The sequence below is a fragment of the Cyprinus carpio genome, chromosome A25, assembly GCF_018340385.1.
Source record: "Cyprinus carpio isolate SPL01 chromosome A25, ASM1834038v1, whole genome shotgun sequence".
NCBI classification, from domain to species: Eukaryota; Metazoa; Chordata; class Actinopteri; order Cypriniformes; family Cyprinidae; genus Cyprinus; species Cyprinus carpio.
In genome coordinates this window covers 18657330-18680000 of record NC_056596.1, presented here as the reverse complement: position 1 = coordinate 18680000, position 22671 = coordinate 18657330, and the positions used below count along the sequence as shown (strand labels likewise).

General features: G+C 37.7%; 1 protein-coding gene across 1 annotated transcript; it reads right to left on the bottom strand.

The window, feature by feature from the left end:
- Window positions 1-121: 121 nt before the first annotated feature.
- Window positions 122-22671, bottom strand: LOC109072892 (kinesin-like protein KIF15-A). The gene is given in 35 exon segments (XM_042715795.1): window positions 122-408; window positions 1081-1212; window positions 1934-2066; window positions 3092-3129; window positions 3289-3352; window positions 3432-3535; window positions 3778-3942; window positions 4501-4529; window positions 4964-5160; window positions 5298-5422; window positions 5881-5985; window positions 6593-6679; window positions 6796-6874; window positions 7633-7718; window positions 7797-7947; window positions 11361-11526; window positions 11672-11777; window positions 11858-11986; window positions 13067-13249; window positions 13332-13473; window positions 13587-13728; window positions 14047-14233; window positions 16761-16958; window positions 17224-17306; window positions 17406-17538; window positions 17642-17764; window positions 17840-17965; window positions 19281-19490; window positions 19627-19806; window positions 20129-20226; window positions 21339-21376; window positions 21453-21529; window positions 21612-21795; window positions 22328-22352; window positions 22537-22671. Coding segments are annotated over 35 exon segments (4104 nt in total). The 5' UTR covers window positions 22556-22671; the 3' UTR covers window positions 122-348.

The following is a 22671-nucleotide window of genomic DNA, read 5'->3' as shown; positions in this document are numbered from 1 at the left end:
ACACCCAAAAATACAACACCCTCAACATACACCCATATATATATATATAACAAATGTCTCCCCATATATATAAATTAAAAAAAAAAAAATCTCCCCAAAAAAGCAGTTACACACTTTTTTTTTTTTAAGATTTGCTTTAATTTGTTTAAAAAAATTACTATTAATAAATTGTACACAAAGAGCTAACATTTAGAACAGAAAGGGATAAAAAAAAATAAAATCAATTTGAAGACACTGTGACAATCAAACACATAAAAATCAACAGACAAGTCCAAAAATTACATCTAAAAAGTGATTGAATCTAATCTCATTTAGTTTTTTAGCTCCAGCATGTTCAGGGTCAGCATATTACTGGCTCGTGTTAGGACTTTCTTCCATATGAAGACACTGCCTGAGTTTGCCATTTTCCTGAAAACACAGAAACAGAGTCATTAGTTTGCCAAATCTTCCCCATCTTGGGAGCATGAACATCTTAAAGGGGTCCTATTATGCTCTTTAACAGTCTTGGTTTTGTTTTGGGCGTGTACTAGAACAGGCTCTCACTAGGTTGTTCGAAAAACATTTTTCACATATTTTACATTATTACATTTTGTCCTGATGCAGCAAAACATCCTCAAACCATCACACTACCACTTATGAAATGAAAGTTTGGGTTTTGACCACGTCTACCAAAAAGTTCTGGGTTTCAGAATTCGAGGATCATTCAGGTGCAAATGTGAGACAAGCCGTTTTGTTTTTCAACAGTTTCTGCCTTGCTACTCTGAAACGAGATCGGCGGGAGTTCAAGCTGGTGCTAGAGTCATGTAGACGGAAACTATTCCAAACTCTGATATGGCTCTGATGCTTGTTCGTCAGAGCCCAAACCTTGGTGCACATCAATGAATGATTAAATATACTGCCTCAGGATCCCTTAATCATAAAAAACAAGCCTTATGTGATCACCATATTTAGAGTTACTATGCCTTTTATGAAAAAGATATTTGGCCTTTTCATCTCTATAGTGAAAACACATCCCAAAATAAAAGTTATATTTTTTCCCACACCAAAAAAGTACGATCTTCTCTGCATGTTCGTTCTGACCTCTTGTAGTCTGGTGATCTCCTTCTTCAGTTTGACCAGGTACTCAATCTTCTGCTTGGGGTTCTGATGGCCCAACAGTTTCCCATTCTCCTCGGTCAGATGGTCCACCTGCTTTCTCAGAACCTCGATTTCCTGCAAGACACCACTAGGGTTCAAATAAAGTTCATTTAAAGTTTACATTGACATGCGCTTAAAAGGCACTGTTCCCTTCAAGTTCCCTCACTGTTGGGAATTGAGCGCTACAGAAGAAGATTTTGATATTCTGATATTCTCGGATCGGTTTCAGGCCTTGTTCATATGTGGAAATAAATCTGTGATTAATCAGATCCATGCATTTGCTCCTGCAGTGTAAGCGGACAGATCGGATGTTCCCCTGTCAATGCGAGCTGGATGTCAAATGCTTTTGACTCTATTCGTTCAGGTGAAATCACTAAATAATATGTACATAAACATGTCTCTGCTCTTACCATCACTGATGAACAGATACTCTATTCGTTCAGGTGAAATCACTAAATAATATGCACATAAACATGTCTCTGCTCTTACCATCACTGATGAACACATTTAGTTTTAATGAGGAAAAACCATCCGAGGGCTGATTAGAACCCAGAACCACTAACATGCTTTGCACACGTTCTACCGCTATACCATTAGTACCCACGGATCTTTACAGCAGATCTGTGTATATAACCACTGTCATGAAGAATCGGTACTAATTAATGATTTTGATCTAAACTATTGCATGAATGTTTCTGTGTGTGCAGAGTTTGGTCTTTTAATATCACTGTGTAATGCACATTAAGCGTTTTTCAAGTTAAGCCTGTGTAGTGTAAATGCAGTCTTTCTCTCGGACCTGCTGCAGTTTCTCCTGCTGATGGTCTTTCTGCCGCAGCTCCCGCAGCTCCAGACAGCGGTTCCTAAGTTCAGTGGTCAGTTCCTGCACACATGTCTGAGACTGGACAAGAGTGACTTCATTACTCTGCAGCCTGTAACACACACACGGGGTGTAAGAAGATTAGTGTGTAACAGACGTTTCATGGCAATTCATACATTTAATGCACAATATGGAATGGAAAAACTGTTGGAATAATGGAATAAAAATTGTTTTGTTTTTGGACGGCGGAAAATAGTGGTTGGAGACACCTTGCAGTATTACAAAACAGGCTGCTCTACAACAGAAAGTGATTTGCCATTTCAAGTGCTTCCAATGCAAACTGTGTAGACCTGCAGCAGGGTCAAGGACGGCCAAAAACAGTTTTTCCAAGAAACAAGCAGGAGAAAACAGAGCAGGTTCGACAGTAAGAACGAACATATTTACACTAGTCACTCCATCAGACAGCTTTTCCATTAGTTAAAACTGTTACATTTACACTTGGCCACATAAATGTATCTCTGTGAAGCAAATATAAATTTGATCTTAAACTGTTGCACTATTTGCAAATTCAGCAGATTCATGTCACTGAAAGCCACTGATATGTGCTGCAATCAAAGATCGAGAGCGTCATCGGCGCTGCTGAAAGAATTGAGCGTTAACACTTTTAATGCAGATGACTGTGTTAAACGTGAAGAGGCGAGACCAACGAGAGATGCTCGCACATGCTTGCTGAAGAGAAATGCTCGTCTCTGATTGGTCATATCTGTGCACATGCGTGTTGCAGTAATGCTGTGATATCTGCTATCCAGTAGTTATAACCTTTTTTTTCTTTTGTGTTGTTCTGGTAGGAGTAACATTTACATGTGGCTTCAACAACCAGACACTTTTACCTTGTCCAGTTGCGTCTGGAATGCGTCTCAAACCTCCTTCAAGTGCAATCAGTCTTGAATACGTTTCAGAGACCATTTACACCTGGTCTTTTTGGAATCGGATCAAAGAAAATGCATCAAGTGGCCAAGTGTAAATAGGCCCAAAAGGAATATTGGGTTTCAACCACAAATAAAACTCCTAAAAATGATTTCATTCAACTTCAGATAATCTAAACGAAACGATTTCAACAAATATCAGCTCACTTACGCTGTCTGTGCTTCAGACAACTGCATCATCAGGGAGTTCTGTGAAAACAAACAAAAACAGATTCACATTAGGGCGTCACATATAAATGTTTGGTTCGAAAGAGCAAATACCATTATTTTTATGCATTTTTTTTTTTTACTTCAGAGAGGTGATGCAAACTAATTTGTAGAGATTTTTTAGGTCTTGCATTGACATACTTTTATTTTCTTCTCTTCTTCCAGTTCTCTCAAAACAGAAATGTGTGTGGCCTCCCTCACATCTCTATAAAGACAAATAAACGGTTTAACTGCAGGGACAGAAAACACACGCATGAACAAGTGTGTGAGTGAACGGTTCTTACTCTTGCGCACAACCGCTCTGATTGCGCTGATTCTGGACGGCGTAAAACTTGTCCAACAGCGTTTGAATCTCCATCCGCACGATCTCTTTTTCATTCAGCTGGGCCTACAGATGCACAGGCAAACGTGTATGCGTGAACCTCACGATAACTTTTACTAAAAACAAAACTCAAAAGTATAATATTTTGGGTGCACTGCAATGAAAATAGAATTTACACAATAAGAGTACAAAAGTATATAATAACAAATGAGTGGATTTATAACATGTATTGACTTGATTATTTAATAAGCTGTAAGATTCCGGCTGTATGTTTGCTGCAGTGGGAACTGCGTGTGCATGAGCATGACCTTCAATCTGTCGATCTCTTGGTTCTTGGCTGTGCGTTCTGCATTGAGCTCTTTCAGCAGAACCTCCATAGTGATCATGGAGGAGCGTCGACTCTCCAGCTCTCTCTCCTGACACTCCAGCACCTGAGACAGACTCGAGCCAAAGCCACAGGGGGTGTGCGGCGTCTGAAAGCACAGGCAGTGAGCACCTTTACATGCACACCGATAAACTGACAACTCACAAATATCAGATTATTAAAACAACCAGTTTTTCCCCCGTTTAAATGCACATCAGTAACATGACAAATGCAAGTAATCCATGTAAACTCACTCTCTTAGATGCGCTTAAATCTGCACTAACGATGCATTCCTGTCACGCATCACATGCACACTTCAATAAGCCCACAGAAAGCCGGTTAATGCATTTAAACGCCGTGCAAAATCAGGGAAAGAGGCAAAAAAACTACCTTGGGTGACCAGTTTATGCTTAAGCAGTTCATGAGTGTACTCTGATGAAAGTAAACGGGTTACCACGTTAACCTAACAATAAACCACAGCCTAAGAGATAACTTTCTGTATATTTACAATTTAAAAACAACAACAACAACAACAACAAACCTTGTTTACTTTACTTCTACAAATGATGACATCCCCAAGAGGAGGTTTTGTGAGATTTTCTCAGGTTCAGCTCACATCTAGATATAAGTTTGTCACACACACACACACACACACACACACACACACCTGTATTTTTCCTTTGGGACATCCAGAATCTGAATGACAAATTACATATCCCCCAGAAGGTTAATCTGATCATTCAGCTGTTCCACTCCAACACAAAAAACAAAAAACTATGATACAATAATAATACACTAAAAAAAAACTACACAAAAGTCAATGCAAAATGCTGAAAGACAAAGCCATTCATAAGACAACTCACACCACACACAAAAACAAACCACACAAAAAAAAAAAAATAACGTTGGCTTTAGAATTATATGAGATTTTTTAGCTTCAGACTATGAATCCAGAAAAAAAACAAACACCAACCAACACAGACAAACGTAACGGACCAAAAAAAACCACAACCAACACCTACAGACTAAAAATACAAGGTAACACAATCAATCTGGACTGCTTGATCAATCAGAATCAAGCAGTCCATGAATTGAGGCAGGACGAGCAGTACCTGTTCTATCAACATTACCTCATATCTGATTCAAAAGCTGTAGCATGAATTGAGGCAGGATGAGAGGTACCTGTTCTTTCAGGGAGTTTATACTGTTCTCCTTCTCTGTGTTCAGGCTCCGGGAACTCTCCAGTAAAGCTGCCTGCTCCTCCACCACTTTACCGAGTCTCTCCACCTCATCTGTAGCGTAGGCCAGATCTTCCTGAAGCAGCTCCTTAGTTTAGGCTTCCAAAAAAAAACAAAAACACAAACACACACACACACACACACACACACACACACACACACACACACACACACTTTAATTTAGGCTTCTGACAAAAACTCAAAACTCAAACCCAGTAGCACACATACCTCTACACGGTCTGAAGCAAGCCGTCTCTCTGAAGCTTCTCGCAGCTCCTGTAGTTCATTCTGCATGTGTGTCATGCTCTCCTTCATCTGCTCTTTCTCAGTGCACACAGTGCTGTACTTCCCCTGTGGGTACAACACACACGATATCAATGCAAACTTCCTAAAGCACTGAGAGCGCTCAGTCAAGTCATCTTCTATGGCACTTTATACAATATAGACTGTGAAAGCAGCTTCACTGTGATGAACAGGAAAATAACAATCAATTATGTAACCGTTCAGATTCTGCCGTAAGGCTGATCTAAAAGACAATATTGTCATTATTTACCTCAAGTCAGTTCATTGTTGGTAAACCATATTTTAATTGTGATTTCTACTAATCGTCTGCGATATCTGCCTGCTGGTTATTTATTAAAATGTTTAATTTAACCTGACAACATTGTGCTTTCTCTACATTACGGAAAGAGCTGAGCTGTAAACCTTGTTAAACATGCAAGTCAGAGTTCAGCAATCCCTTCAGAGATATCTTGTTCAAATATAAGTTATATCACAATCACATGTAGTCTACGGCTAGAGATACTCACAGTGATGTCAGAGATCTCTCCTCGCAGCAAACACACAGTCTGATCTCTTTCAGCCACCTCGCTTCGAAGATCTCTGGTCTCCTGCACCAAATAAATAACAACAACCTACACAAAAACAAACAAAAACAAACAAACAAACACAAACAAACAAAAACACACACACACAGTAAAATGCCAGCCATGACACAGCAGGAAAAATTTACATTTAAATAAGAAATATATATATATAATGTAAAGGCAGTATTCTTAGATGGATGTCAACATAAACCTCAATTTCATCAGAAACCCTAATAAGATCATACTGAGAAATCAGATGATTACATGAATCATATATATGAACCAATAACACTTTGAAAAGGCCTGCAGTGGTTGTCTTATTTCAGACAATGTGTTGACATTAAAATGATATACTGGAACGAATGAATGATGTGTTTCTGTAAATTTGAATCATTATTAATACTACAGCATAATGTATTAGAAGCATAAACCTCACTAAAACTAATTATTTGGACACACTTAACTATGATAAACATGAACTATAATAGCAATAAGTGATCTATTACATTGATGTTAATTTAAACATATACTGATATATTTTTTTACATGTTGTTAAAGTTAACATTAATTCATAATTATAGCGTTTATTAGTTAAAGATAGTGGTAGTGATATGTTAAAGATTCCTGCTGCGTGATCAGTGCACTGTGTTCTCACTTTGTCCTGTTCGATCTTCTGCTCGAGGCTGTTGATTGTCGTGTTGGTTGAACACACACTCTGCTGTAGAGCACTGATCTCATCGCTCTGCACACACACACACAGCAGATACATCAGAAACAAAAAGACTTCTAGAAGTCATGCAACACAGCATTTTCATGCAAATAACAAATCAGGAAAGAACTTTGACCAGACACACATACCTGTTGCTGATTTTTGTTTGTCAGCTCAGTAATGTGTTTCTTCAGTGAGGCATTCTCTTCTACAGACTGCACAAGCTCTCTGAAATACACACTCACCATCAACACGTCTATAGGTGCATATGCTTTTCCTAATGCAAATGACAAGTGTATACAGGTACAGCTGCTACAAAAAGTGTTTGAACACCGAGCTATGGACAAACTCCACTATTATCTGTTCTGGTCAAACAAAAACTGCTTATGAATTTATATTATTACCAAATACTGGATTCAATCTTTTTATCAACTTGTTTTCTGTCAATCAGCACTGATTTTGTATGCACCTCGGTTTTTGAGTGAACACTGCAGGGATTATCCACAAAGAATGCTTTTTTTCACTCAAAAACTGAGGCGCTTAAGCACAGATCAGTGAGGCCTACGATCAATCAGTTTCAAAAAGAAATACAAAACCTGTGCTAACTTACAGAGAACAAGATGATGGACAGATTAAATCCAATACATGGTGATAATATAAAAGGAGATTTACAAGCAATTTTTAAAAAAGGTCATTTGACAACACTTTCACTTGATATCTCACATTATATCTATTGTTCTATTGTCTATTCTATTAAAATATATATATAAATAATATAAATAGATAAAAACTAACTCTTTAAAATAAGCCTAACTCGCTTAAACCTAAACATTTTAGTTAAGCATGACTGAAGCATCTAATTACTTTTAGAACCACTGTAAACAACAACAACACTGTTTAGAGTTAAATCAAGTCCCTTATCCACACACATTTTCTCTGTATTTGATGTAGACACTATCAAGTGTTTGCGCGTCTCTCTCACTCACTTGGACACACTCTCTCTGTGCGCGGTCAGCTGGGATCTCACACTGCTATTCTGCTCTTTCTCTTCCTGAAGAGTGTGCAGCAACTCCTACAAACAAAAGATTTTGCACAGTATGTGAAAACCAAAGCTGCTCAAGAACGAGTGAGAGTGTGAGTGAATACTGACATTAATCTTGGTTTGCATTTCTGAGCACTCTCGGCTCTTGAGCTGCATCTGCTGTGTGTGTTGATCCAACTCGAACTGAAACTCGGCCTGCAGTGTGTCATACATGTCCTGAAGATCCCGCTGCTTCTCCAGCACCTGCTTCCATTCCAGCCTGAGAACGACACACAGCTCATACTAAGCATCGTTCAAAGAAAAATAAATATAAATGTATTCCGTATTGTATCCTAAGACAGACAGTTACAAAATCGTAATAACAATCGTTGTGTATGAATTTTGAGATCGAAGATAAGTCCCATAAAAATATTTAATCCAGAGGTGAGCCCATGGATAAGACACAGACAATCGCAAACTTTGCACAAGAGTTGCTCAAAACTTATTACTACAAAAAGTGAAAGCACAAAAAAAAAAAAAAAAAAAAAAAAAAAAAAAAAAAAAAAAACACACGACCAAGCTTTTGGCATCTCTGCATTAATGGCGCATTAATTGTCTCGCAGAAGAGAGATGAACCTCAACACATGCTGATAACGGCAGGCTATATCAATCATAATTTAATGACTCAATATCTCTCTTGTGGCCCATACATTAATGACAGAGAAAAAAAACAACAACAAAAAAAAAAATTCATCAGTGACCTATTATGATGCAGTGCTTGAACCTATTAAAGACTGTTATTGCAATCTATACTTTTAGTATTATTAGTGTCAATAAAATGTTTTGCTAATATGGTACAGGAACAAAACGCTAATGAACTACGATGCCCTTTAGCCTTGGCTCAAACAGCAACTGTATAAGAACCATTTGTATCTTTTATAACACACTCAGTTGTGAACAGATCACTCAGTTCAGTTTTGATGTGGGTCTAGTTTTGTAGCTCATTCTTATTGAGGCATCCACAATCCTCATACCTGTGTGTCAGTGTCACAAGAGTCGGTTACTAAACGAACACCGGCTGCTTTGAGGAAGCTCACATATACATGATGCTCCTGATTTGCTTACCGTTTTGGTTAATTTTAGGGGTTGCACGACTACTCATTTCTGCTAGTCGATTTCTTATTTAAAAAATACTTGAGTTACTCGACTACTCGTGGTTCATGCTACTGTAAATGAAAAGACATGAAATAGTTATTATCAATAAACGCTTATTAATTCATAGCCTAATGCAACAATTACATATGCAAATTGTCAAAACTTTATAATTATGACATTATATATTAAAATTTTCATGTAACAGCCAGTATTTGTATCTGTATATGTATCTGTAACCATCACAAAATTATTTGTATCTGCATCCGGATAAAAATGGGTGGAACGACGTACAGTTCTTAGATAAGACCATTATGACTATCTTTTTTTTCATAGTTATCACTGAACAAGTATGCCGTGTTAAACTAAAATAATTATTAATTTCTAAAAATATATTTATCAGGCAACGAGAAAGATTTCATGACAAACGTTTAGTGATCATTTGAACTCGACCGAATTAATTCAATGCGCACATTTTCTATTTAAGCGAGTCTTTTTTTGAACTTCACTAAACAAATGTGCACGGGCCTCGCAAACCAGCAAAAGATAAAGATGCAAACATGTAGGCCAAGCAGAAAATGCATGCGTATCTACGCTGATTATTAGCCTACTCTTGAGAGAGAACTGGTTTGGTTTTTAAGAGACTGAGAAGCGCAACGCGGCGGTTTGATTGGTGAGCGCGCTGTGCTTATTACATTTATTCTTTTCATATCGTAGCCTAAGGTTTAAATCATTGCCTTTTAAATATATACAAATAACAGAACGTGTATGATGTATTATTTTATAGGTGATATTACTCTCGCCAAGCTCTGATTTCTGAGAGATGCACGGAGAGGCAACAGCAATGCAGTGTTTGATTTGCACTCTTTTCATTCATAAAGTTTTCAAAACATTCATTCACTTCACACTCTATTGCGTGACTTTAGAGTTCTGTGTATAATATTGCACTGATCCCCTGACTCAACTGTTATCTAGCAAACACCAGACTGTGCCAGCTTCAGCCGAATATTCAGGCAGAATTATTCCTTGTCCCTTATTCGTTTTTCAAGCCATTATCCGTGCCTTTCCAAATAAGGTATTCGGCTTCAGACACACCCCTAATTATTACATTACTTATTTTAATTTTACATGCAACATAAAGTCATAGGAAGTAACAGCTACACAAAATATTGTAATCCTAAAATTCACGTCGCACTTGCAAACTCTGTGCATGCATTATGGTTAATGCATGCTCGAGAAGTCGATTGTGTCCGATAGCGCCGACTTCCATAATTCAAGTATATGTACTATCATTAGAGCATCAGTGGTGTCAGTGCTCCTAGGGGTGTAACGATTCATCGATATGGATCGATACATCGATACGATGTATCGATGCCACACATAAATATCGATATCTGTAGTATAAATAGGCACCTTATTTGGCACCGTCCACATTTTCACAATGTCCGTCTATGCATTACCGCCAACACGTGCATTCTCGCTCAAACTCGCGTATCAGGACTGCCCTTGCCCAAAGGCACAAGGTGAAGCATAAAAGATGCTCGGGATTGTTTGTGGAACAGTCGAGCGCTGTGTGAGGAGTTTTCAGCGCACACATCTGAAGCCCGCACACGCACACAGACAGCCGCGTCTAGACCTCGTGAATACTAAATCGAGCTCTCTTCCGCTTTCTTGTGCATGGATGAATAAATACAGACAAAATTAAATCAAAATGCGCATTTTGACGCATATCCTAGTAAACACAGTCGTTAGGCATATGTCTTAACGTAAACAGTTGAGAAAGAAAAGGCGTGTGTATCAGTATATTAAATCCGTGCTTCGTTCTTAAAGTGAAAGCAAACTAATAATAAATAATGCTGTCAATACAGGTGCTCACTGCTCCTGACTTAATAACCGTTATAACATCAGAAATGATTCATCTATATTTAATTTATACAGTGAAGACTGTGCAGTTATTTTACATTTGATTAGCCTATTACATTTCTGTAGCGTACCTGAAAAACTGAGAGCTGAAAAATCTGAAAATCACGGTTTATTGAACTTGTGTCTTTGTTGTATTGTAGTTATTTTCTGCTATTGCTTGTAATTTGGTTATCTGTAGAAAAGATTATCACTGAGCCCATAGTAGCAGCCAGAATTATTTTTCCAATTGTTTATTTTCTTTATTATTTAAAAAAATGTGTAGGCCTATTTTTTTTTGTTGTGAATGTCTCAACTGAGGTACAGAATGTAAAATTTTCAGGTAAATGTTCTTGTTATATATTTTGGTTGCATTTGTGAGTTAATAAAAATGTAGATGGTTGTTTAAAATAGATATAAAATATCAAAATATCGATATATCGATCGATGTACTCCTGTATCGAATCGAATAATTTTTTGAGGTATCGGAAAATATCGTATCGCTGGGTAAGAGAATCGATATCTAATCGTATCGTGATGAACCATCCGATTTACACCCCTATTAATTTACTCCATAATTCCTCTACTTCAAGTATATGTACTATCATTAGAGCATCAGTGGTGTCAGTGTGTGTGATGTACTTGACAGTGTCCAGCTGCAGCTGTGTGCTGATCAGGCTCTTGGACAGATCTGTGGTCTCGCTCTCGTGCTCTGCTTTCTGCTGCTGCAGCTCTGTCCGTGCGGCCTCCAGCTCCTTATCAGAGGACTGCAAGACGACACGCAGATCTCGCACCTCCACCCGCAGCACTGCAGAGAGGTCACAGCAAACAGCCTTCAACTGCTACTCAATCAACATATTACTCACTTACTGGACTGCACATCAATGCATACTTCTTTCATCAGGGTAGGTACCAGAACGGAATAGTTTAGGTAACATCAGCTCAAGACTCACTGTCCATCTCTCTGTGTTCATCTTCCAGCTGCTGTTCCAGCGTCTTGACTCTCTCCTGCAGACGCAGCTGTTCTTCCAGCAGCGAGTGTCGCTCGGCACCGAACATCTACAGTTAAGAGAGCAACATCACACTCATGCACACAGGAACTAGAACACCAGAAAGATGAAACACTACTGCAAACACACCTCCTCTGTGCGACTGGACCTCTCGGCTGCTACTGTAACCTGTTCTTCCAGCTTGCTGATTTGTTGAAGCAGCTTCCTGTTTTTGGCTTCCTCCTCATCTAACTTGCCCTGAACACGGAGAGCCTGTTCCTAAAACCAAACCAAAAAGTTCCAGTTGAGACAGATTCCCCACAACAACATCTAAAGTAATTCGCAACATGAAATTACTCTACAGAAGAACTACACTACCGTTCAGAAGTTTGGGATCAGTAAGATTTTTAATGTTTTTAATGGAGTCTCTTGTGCTCATCAAGGCTGTATTTATTTGATCAAAAATACAGAAAAAAGAAACAGTAATATTGAGAAAAATATTTGCAGTTTCTAAAATTGGTTTCCAATTTTAATATACTTCAAAATATAATTTATTTCTGTGATGCAGTGCTGAATTTTCAGCATCATTTCTCCAGTCTTCAGTGTCACATGATCATATTCTAATATGCTGATTTATTATCAGTGTTGAAACTGTTGTGTTTTTTGGAACCTGTGATACTTTTTTCTTTGATTCTTCAATGAATAAAAATTTAAAAAGAACAGCATTTATTTAAAACAGAAATCTTTTCTAACAATACAAGTCTTTACTATGACTTATAATCCATTTAACACATCCTAGCTGAATAAAAGTATTAATTTCTTAGAAAAAAAAGGAAACAAAAATTACCGACCCCAAACCTTTTAAATACTAGTGTATGCTGTAACACAAAATTTATATTTTGAATAAACACTGTTCTTTTTAACTTTTTATTCATCAATGAATTCTGGAAAAAGCATCACAGGTCCCCCCCAAAATATTAAGCACAATTGTTTCCAACATTGATAATAAATCAGCACATTAGAATGATTTCTGAAGATCATGTGACACTGAGGACTGGAGTAATGATGCTGAAAATACAGCTTAACATCACAGAAATAAATTACATTTTAAAGTATATTAAAATAGAAACTGTTATTTTAAATATTTCACAAAATAAGTTTTTTTTTTTTTTTTTTTTTTTTCTGTATTTGTCAAATGAATACAGCCTTGATGAGCACAAGAAACTTCAGTAAAAATGTTTAAAAATATTTTACTGCTCCCAAACTTTCGACCAGCAGTGTACATCAGAAAATACTAATTTCGGTAATTAATTTAAACTATAAAAATTGTACGCAATACTATGAAACCATTTTGCGGACCTGCATTTGTTTGAGTTCTTCAGTGAGCGCTTCACAGGCCAGCTCGTTCATCTCAGGAGGCGGCTGCTCGCTCTGGATGTCATCAACCTCGATGTTCTCGTGCTGTCCATTCAGATGCTCCGGGCTAGACAGCGGCACCAGCCGATTACGCAGGTTATACGCTTTAGTGGGTGTAGTCAAAATCTGAGGAGCAGCAGTAGTCATTATAGGTGGTTTCATTTCGAAATCCTTTAAAACAGACCAGCGTAAAGTCTGAGCTCTTTACCTTTATAGTCTCAGCATGAATCTTGTTGAGTTGAGACACTTCCTGTTTGCTGTGGGCTTTAGTGGCCTCTAGGATCTTCTCCAGATGTTTGTTGGACTTCTCGAGGTAGCGCTTCTCAGACTCCAGTTCAGCTAGCTGTTTTCTGAGGAGTATCATTTTCACATTCTGGTCAGAATGATGATATTAATAACAGCCACCAAAGAAACTCAATCTGACAAGCATTAGTTGTGTTACATGGATGCGACATGAACATACTTGTTGACCTCCTTGTGTTCCTCGAAGGCTTGAATTGTCGCTGTGAGCTCTGACTGTTTCTGCAGCAGCTGAACCTTCATCCTCTCCACAGAAACTGATGACAACGTCTCCATAGTGACAGGGGTGGAGTAGATGGGCGGAGCTAAGAATCAAGACAGTAAGAGTAACTTAAGTGATCTGTGCTTCACATTTTAAGATAAAGACAAACATAGCATTGCAGCTTTTGTGCTGACTTTATTGTAGACCTATTTAATGGATACAAATATGTCATTAAAAAAAAAATCAAGAGCTTTTTTCCAGTCAACACATCCAGGTTTTTTTAAAGAAGGAAAACTAAATGGGCCTTTGTGTAATTTGTCAATTTTTGCAGTTGACGCTCATCGCATCAATTCATGCAACAGTGGTCTCCGCCAGTTTGCAAACAGAAACAAATAGTTATAAATGTCACCTCCTCCTTCACCTCCTGTGCCCTCCTCTGGTCTCTGAGCCTCCAGCAGCTGCAGGAAGCTTTTCTCCAGCGCGGTTAATGACTGAGCCTTGGTCTCGACCGCAGATCTGACCGAATCCAGAGCACGCAGGGCTTGAATCTCCTCCCGCAGGGCACAGTTCTCCGCCGCGTACTGCATCATCCGCGGGTGGTGCTCCACCTATTAAAATAACACACACACACACACACACACACACACACACACACACACAGAGAGTGTTAACTAAAACTGTTCAATTTCCCAGAGACTGTAAGAATTTACCATTTATTTTTGAAAAATTGCATCTATAGCAGTGCAGAAGAAATTGTTCTATTACATTAGAAAGTCTATGACTAAAGAAGACACTTAAAAGTTCCTAAAGACACAGCTGGACTTTCCTGCAGGGCAACAACCCCAAAATATTCAAACAAATCTGAAGCTTGGATCAGAAATCGGTCGTAAAATACAGCTTTTTCATATCAGGAATGGGCCAGGATTCCAGTAGAGAGGCGACAGAAGCTGGTAAGCACTTAGAGGCAATGTTTATTGGAGGTCATAAAGAATATGATTCTCTACATTTTGCAAATTTTGGGGAAGAATAATTTTGGGTTAAATAATTGTGTGTTTAGAGCCAAGTGGATTTTTTTTTTCATCAACTTCATGTCCTTATGATCACTCAAATGTGTATTAATAAACTTTCTATAATAGTGTACTGATGCCTTGGTTGGAATGGCAGCAGAATGACTTGCAGGCCAAGGGGGTTAAACGCGTAAGTGTGTGTATATTATACATATATATATATACACACACACACACACACACACACACACACACACACACACACACACGCGCGTTTAAGCTAACTGAGACTTGTTATACCACTTTTTTGTTGATTTTGATTGCTTCCATTGTCCTCATTTGTAAGTCGCTTTGGATAAAAGCGTCTGCTAAATGACTAAATGTAAATTTAAACACCACAGCCTACATGAGTATTGTTGCTGACCATGTCCATCCCTTTATGACCACCATGTACCCATCTTCTGACAAAGCTCAAATCATCTCAGACTGGTTTCTTGAACATGACAATGAGTTCACTTTACTCAAATGGCCTTCACAGTCACCAGATCTCAATCCAACAGAGCATCTTTGGGATGTGGTGGGACGGGAGATTCGCATTATGGATGTGCAGCCGACAAATCTGCAGCAACTGTGTGATGCTATCATGTCAATATGGACAAAAATCTCTGAGGAATGTTTCCAACACCTTGTTAAATCTATGACACGAAGAATTAAGGCAGTTCTGAAGGTACAACCCGGTACTAAAAAGGTGTGCCTAATAAAGTGACCATATATATTTATTTATATATTTATATTAGTGATCGACAGATATTGATTTTTTTTTTTATAACGATACCAATTATTTGCATGTTTATGTGCCCGATAACCGATATGCAGAACCGATATTTATTTACTTTTATGAAGTATATAAATGACTGAGTAATGTAAGAACATACTTCATTGTTTTTTCCTCTTTTCAGTCATCTTTCTTTTTAAAAAAAAAGTGTTGAAAATTTGCAGTCTTTCATGTAAAATTTAATCTTCGTATTACAACAATAAAACGCATTTTATTTATAAAAAGCATCAACAGCAACTACACTATTAACAATAAGCAAAATAAATGTAGAATGTCAAATTTTTCAAATGGAGAAAATAAATGAAAGAAGTCATATCAACTTCATTTTAAACTACAGTTTTAGTAGGTTTATAAGCCATTTAATAGCTACAGAGTCAAGAATAATTCACTGGGATAATGTTAATTCACTTAATATTCTCTGGAATGTTGGAATATAACAAACAAAAAGTATTTTATTGCATTTATCAACTGGAATGTTATATCAAAATTATTAATAATGTTTGTGTCCTTCTAGATTATGAACAAACTGCTATATATAACAGAGGTAAGTGCATTTACACAGAACTATCCTCAAACTGCTATCGCTCACAGAGATAATAAATAGGCTAATTAATTTCCATACAGTTGTATTTATTTAGATGTTTATTAGTGAAATAATGTGAAATATTAGTGGGGGAAGTCGTGGCCTAGTGGTTAGAGAGTTTGACTCCTAACCCTAAGGTTGTGGGTTCGAGTCTCGGGGCGCCAATACCACAACTGAGGTGCCCTTGAGCAAGGCACTGAACCCCCAATTTAGCGCTTTTATTTAGCACTTTCTTTTGGCATAAGCACGCTGAAAGAAAACCCCAGTGTTGAGTGATAATTTAACGATATACAAGTAAAATAAATGAATACAAACCATTCCTCTCTTCGTCACTGTACAGATATTTGTGCCAAGTGTGAATATCTGAATAGGAATCCATTGTTTCTATTCACCATTTCTCCACATTTGTGCCAGACAATTTCATATACTTTAAAAATTCCTTTTTTACTTTGCAACAATACCAAAAATCACTACCACAAACAGAACACAAGCTAAAAATGCAACAATATCAACATTGACTGCCACAAATAGATTCTCCTTTAAATCTTTATTTTACGGTTTAAAACAGGTAAAATCATACTTCTCTGTAGAGCGGCACACTGGCTCAGCACCTCTCTCACATAACAGCAAACAAATTAAAACATGGTGGTGTTTCTCAATATTCATTCCTCTACTAAAAAAGTAAAAAAAATAAAACCGAGTTTGTCTACCTGCTCTCGAAGCAGACGTATCTCTTCCTGCAGCTGCTGGTTCTGCTGATCAGGGTCTGATCTCTGGCCTGTCTGAAGCTCTTTCTTCAGCTGAGCGATATGATCATCTCTGAACTTCAGGATCATGCGGTTGGACTGGATGAATTTCTCCTTCTGAGCCCAGGCAGCTTCCAGCTGAGACACCTTCCCCTGAAGAGCCTGCGAGCAAGACAAGCAACTGTGCTTAAGACTGAGCAGAATAGGGAGACTCTGCAAATATCAAATTATTTACTTATATTTGAATACTTTTTTGCTACATAATGGGCTTAAGATTTGGGGGTTAGATCACTGACTCATGCTTGTATGATGGTCCAGAGATATGATCACACATGAGGTGTTGAAAGCCTCATAACAGTGTACTAGGGTCAATTTAAATTTTATTGATTTAATTCAACAACAAAAAGCAACTGCACATAAAAGGCACCTTCTTGTCTTCCTGTGCTTTCTTCCAGATGCTCATGGCCTGAATGAACTGTGTCTTATAGGAAAGCTCAGCGTCAGAGTGTCCTTCAACACAAACACCAGTTCAAACAGTGAGAAATGAACGAATGTAATGTCCAGACGGATGTATTGTCTGTGTGAGCTCTGTGACGTGAGTGTGTGTACCTGCTTGCTGGTCTGATGGTGTCATCTCAATGACGCGTGCTTGTGAAAGAGCATGTGCGAGCTGCTCCTTTAGTTTTCTCACTTCCGCTTGCAGTTGACTGACATTACCCTGAGTGTCCTCATTTACCATAGCCTACAGACAGACACGCACACGGATTAGCCTTCTCGCTGCACCAATTCTTCAAGAATATCGAGATGACGAATGAACGTATGGATGAATAATTCTGTTGCTCAACCTTGTTTTTGATGAGTTTGGCTCTCTGAGCGAACTGCAGAGTGGAGAGCGTCTCTCCGAAGCACTTGGAGCCAGGATGAACGTTAGCGATGATGTACGTCTTGGCGTTTCCTCCCAGAGAGTCCTGATCACACGAACAGCAGTTAGACACGATTTACTCGTCTGCATATTTAGAGACACGTTCGTTAAGAGTCCTCACCCTGAGCAGGAAGGTCAGTTTCGAATCTCTGTAACAGATGTGACGGTTCTTCCCATTCGACACATCCATCAGGGCCATGATCACCTGACCAAGACACATCAGGGACCGGTTTATGCTGCTCGCCTCCTAAAGCATAAAAGTCAAAAGGTTACAGTTTAATTTAAAGTAATAACATCCAATCACCAACAAAAGAAACATCCCTAAATTTTAAAATCACAAATAAAACAACAAAGAATAAAAATTTAAATGTTGAATTAGGGTATAAATCAGCATAGTTTATAATCTTGAAACAACCCCACTTTTAAGATTCTTACATTACCACACTAAGAATAACTACGAACGCTGTTACTCTTATACTGAAATATTGAAGCTCAATGCGAAGAAGATCTTGATTAGGTTAAAATTCACACAGAACGCATTTTCAGCACATTTTTAGATGGACAAATATGACTGCTGCACTCGTGTCTCACACAAGAGATGTAGCCATGCAAAGTTAAAACAGTTGAAACTTTTAGAAAACACATCACGAATTTGTGGAAGTTCATTCCTTTTCACTGTGTCTCATATTTTAAATGCAGTCTGTGTGAATGGCGCTTTGGCTGTTTGTATTAAGCAATGCATAAGTACATGATGCAGACTTTATCAAAATTTATTAATCAACATATAAATCAATGTTTGATTTTTATGAGTTAATTTAGACTTAATTAATTGCACGTTTTTATAGAGTTACTTCCTTACAAATGCGCTGCATTATTTTGCTCATTGCAGCCTCGGGAGACAAGACAAAAGTTTCCATTTAATCTGCATATAAAATATTAAAAATTAGATATTTGTTTAATTTTTAATTTGTGTTTGATTGTTTAAACAAAAACAAAAAAAAAAATAGTTGTTTGTCTCAAATTGGGTTAGTCTTAAAAATACAGTGGTTAAATTACAAAAATTAAAAAATTAAAAAAATTATTGACCAGCCCTATTCACTGTTATGATTTACTGAATCATTCAAATTAATTTAGTGTTGGAAATTTTCTGTCAATATAAACCTTAGCGGTCATAGAGTTGTCTTTAAAAAAACAAATCAAGTTAATATCATAATAGAACATGCACTGTAATAATGATAAAACTAGTAATAAGTGTTTTTGTTAAAAGTTTGATTGCATAATTGCTGTTAATAGTGTTAATCGTCTGTTTGTTTACGTCTTTTATTGATTTTTCCGAACATCTCTGCCGTATACACACAAACTGACAGTCATCACTGATAAGCTACTACTAAATATTGTAGAAACTTAATTTTCTGTAAAGTTGCTTTGCAATGATTTGTATTGTAAAAAGCGCTATACAAATAAACTTGAATTGAATTAAACCTGAACCTAAACCTCTATTTTGTTTGAAAACTGAATGGTTTGACACAGGATTTTGAGAGGTCAGTTTCCAGCGTAAGCACCTTGAGCCGTGAACCCTCGGCATGCGTGTCCCTCTGTCTCTCTGAGCCGGCGAGGTCCACCAGGTTCAGCTGAGAGGTTCTGATGTTGACCACTTCCTGTGCAGTCTCCTTTGACTCCAGTGTCATGGTGAACACTGCGTGTGAACGAGATGACTCGCGGTTCATTGAGGTGGATGCCACTCGCCTGTTCCTCCATCCCATCGACAACACCTGCACACACAAACACGCAGAAATAAATCACAAAGCTCACAACAGAAATGCCAAAATCATATGCAGAAACTTATTTCAATAGCTAGGAGTAGATATTATTATTATTAGTCTTAGCATTTAGAAACACATGTAAGACCTGATAGGCCTCTGCAGCAGATGCTGCATATTTCTCCACAGCTCCTTCCACAAAGACGCCCCTCTTGATGTCCTCTCGCAGGAACAGGCTGGTGGACACACTGTCCAAGAGGTCATAGATCTGCTCATTGTAGATCTCTATGAATGAACACTTGCAGAGGAAGCTCTTCAGCCCACCAGACTGCGCACACACACACACACACAAATAAAAGGCTGAGAGGATCCATTCAATTTAATGTTTAAGAAGTAAATTACTTTGTTTTCTTCCATAAAAAAGCAATTAAGTAATGAAATTAGTTACTTCATCGAGTAACACAAGATTGTAATTAAAAGTAGCTTTCATAACACGGATCATAACAATGTATCAAATGTTGAACTTTGTATCGATTCTCATACAAAAGCTGAGAGAAAGCAAAACATGCACTTGTCACTAAAGTTGTTCCAAACCTGTGTGAGTTGCAGAAAATACTTAGAAATGTTATATTTAATGAGACCCGTCTTACCCGTTCCACCTCTCTGTTGATGAGGAAGAAGAGGTATTCAAAACTTCGAGGAATCACACCACGCAGCTCATCAGAAAAATTATCCAGCTCTGAGGGACCTGCACACACAAAACACAATCACCGTTACTTGTGTGTATTTGGACTCATTTTTATACAGCTCTTACCAGATATGAATACAGTGGTCCCAGAAAGTCATTCGGATTTAATTGACAGTGCAATAGATGACATAAAATGTCATCTAAACAAACAAATCATGTTCTCACAACTTTACCATCCTGAGCCATTTCTGAATGACTGATGCCAGCTGTTGTGATGAACGTATGAAATGAATGCTTCACCCAAAAAATTAACGTTATGGATAGAGGACATATTTTAGACAGAAAACAGACTGAAGTTAAAAATGTCTTGATGGATTTGTTTCTAACAAATATGTAGCTTTTCTAAAGTCATTAACTGATGAACTGGAGTGGTGTGGATTATTGTGATGTTTTTAATCAGATGTTTGGACTCTCATTCTGACGGCACCCATTCACTGCAGAGCAAGTGATGCAATGCTACATTTCTCCAAAACTGATGAAGAAACAAACACGTCTACATCTTTGAGTAAATTAGCAAATTTTCATTTATGGGTGAACTATTCCTTAAAGTTAGTACTCCTCGAGTCTAAGTGTACTAGCGGAGTAACCACATACTTCATAACGCAGTTACTCATATTAACTAAAGAGGAACATGTTCCACTAACATCTGACAACTACAGCACGCAAAATATTTTGCAGGTTTTAGCTAATTTTCTAAACAAATGTCTCTTGATTTTTATCTCAGGGCTCAAGAATTAGCTTTATATTTAATTTACTGTAATAATTATTTAAAAATATATTTACATCTAATTATCTACAAATATTATTTACAAATAATTTTAAAATTCATATTAAATAATAAATGTAATAAATGAAAAAAAAAAATAGTCTAAATAATACAAATGTGAATATAAAATTATTGTGTATGTGTGTTTATACATATATGTGTGTGTGTGTGTGTGTGTGTGTGTTTGTTCTTGCAGTAGATAAAATATTTTAATTTTATCTCAATATTATCAATTACTTTTTGGGAGCTGCTGTATAGTGTGTGTGTGTGTGTGTGTGTGTGTGTGTGTATATACAGACAAAAGATCTGACTAGTAGGCCTTCTGACAAGAGTCTTCATCACTTACCCAGCATGGTGAAGGTCTTCCCTGAGCCCGTCTGTCCACTGAAACACAAACACACCACATCATGAATATGCCACAGCTCTAGAACATTTTAATACAAGCCACGCAGGAACTCACTAGGCAAAAATGGTCCCGTTGTATCCGTTCATGCACGACTCCACAATGTTTTTAGCCACACTGGAGAAAACCTCCTCCTGAGAGACATGAAGAACAGTGATGAGAGGGTTACTCCACTCATCTTCACCCAGAGAAGAGGAATCTAGACCCCCGGCTCACCTGGCTGGTGTTCATGTCGGCGACGTGGTCGTATGTGAAGGTCCGAGGCTCTGGTTTGCAGTGCAGTCTGACGGTGTGCGGTGAGGTCACTGTCAGACATAGACTGCGATCGCCGTCTGTTGTTAACCCAGAGCCTTGAGTCAGCGGCCGAACCCGCACAAACACCTTGATGGCATCTCCATCACTGCAGGAGAAGTTTTAAAGGGATAGTTCACACACAAAGAAATACAGTAATAATAATAATAATAATAATTCTGTCATCATTTACAAACCCTCCTGTTTCTTTAACTGAACACATTCTTCCAAATATCTTCTTTTGTGTTGAACAAAAGAAACTCAAACAGGTTTGGAGTAAATGATGACAATTTACTTTTTTTGCGGTCTCAATAGAGCACAAATATAAAATATTTCTACATCATGACTTCCAGTCATTTAGCCAAATTAATGTGATTAATGAGCAGCGAAGATATGAGGAACAAAGTGCTACTGATTTGTTTCTGTCAGATAAATATCAACAGACTAGCATCGAGTAAATACTTAACTGACCTGTAATAAACACTGAAAAAAATCGCATAAAAACTACAAACTCTGTGTACGTTATATAGCGCTATAGACCATTATCTGTAAGATAATCTCGTTTATTCTTCAACACACAATCATTCTCTGTTTCTGTGCGTTATTGAGCAGTGTGTATATGTATTTATTTATTTATTTACCTGTTGGAGTTTGATTCCGCGGTTGCTGCGGAGGAAACATAAACAACACAATTCACTGAAAAGCAAACCGCTAATACACACGACAACAAAGGCTAATGTGTGCATTAGTAACTTAACTATCTTTGGTTTTCGGATATTTCATTTAGTATCATGCGAAGGCTGCAAACAATACATTACATTATCTCACAGCACGAGTAAATAATGCTCACCTTTGACTTTAAGATTCATGATTCATTTCTCTATTTCTCTCCCTCCGTTCACGAAGGAACGATACAAAATTTGGCGCCTCGTTCTTCTTCTTCTTCTTTAGGTTTAAACGGCAGCCTGTATCCCGGATGCTGCAC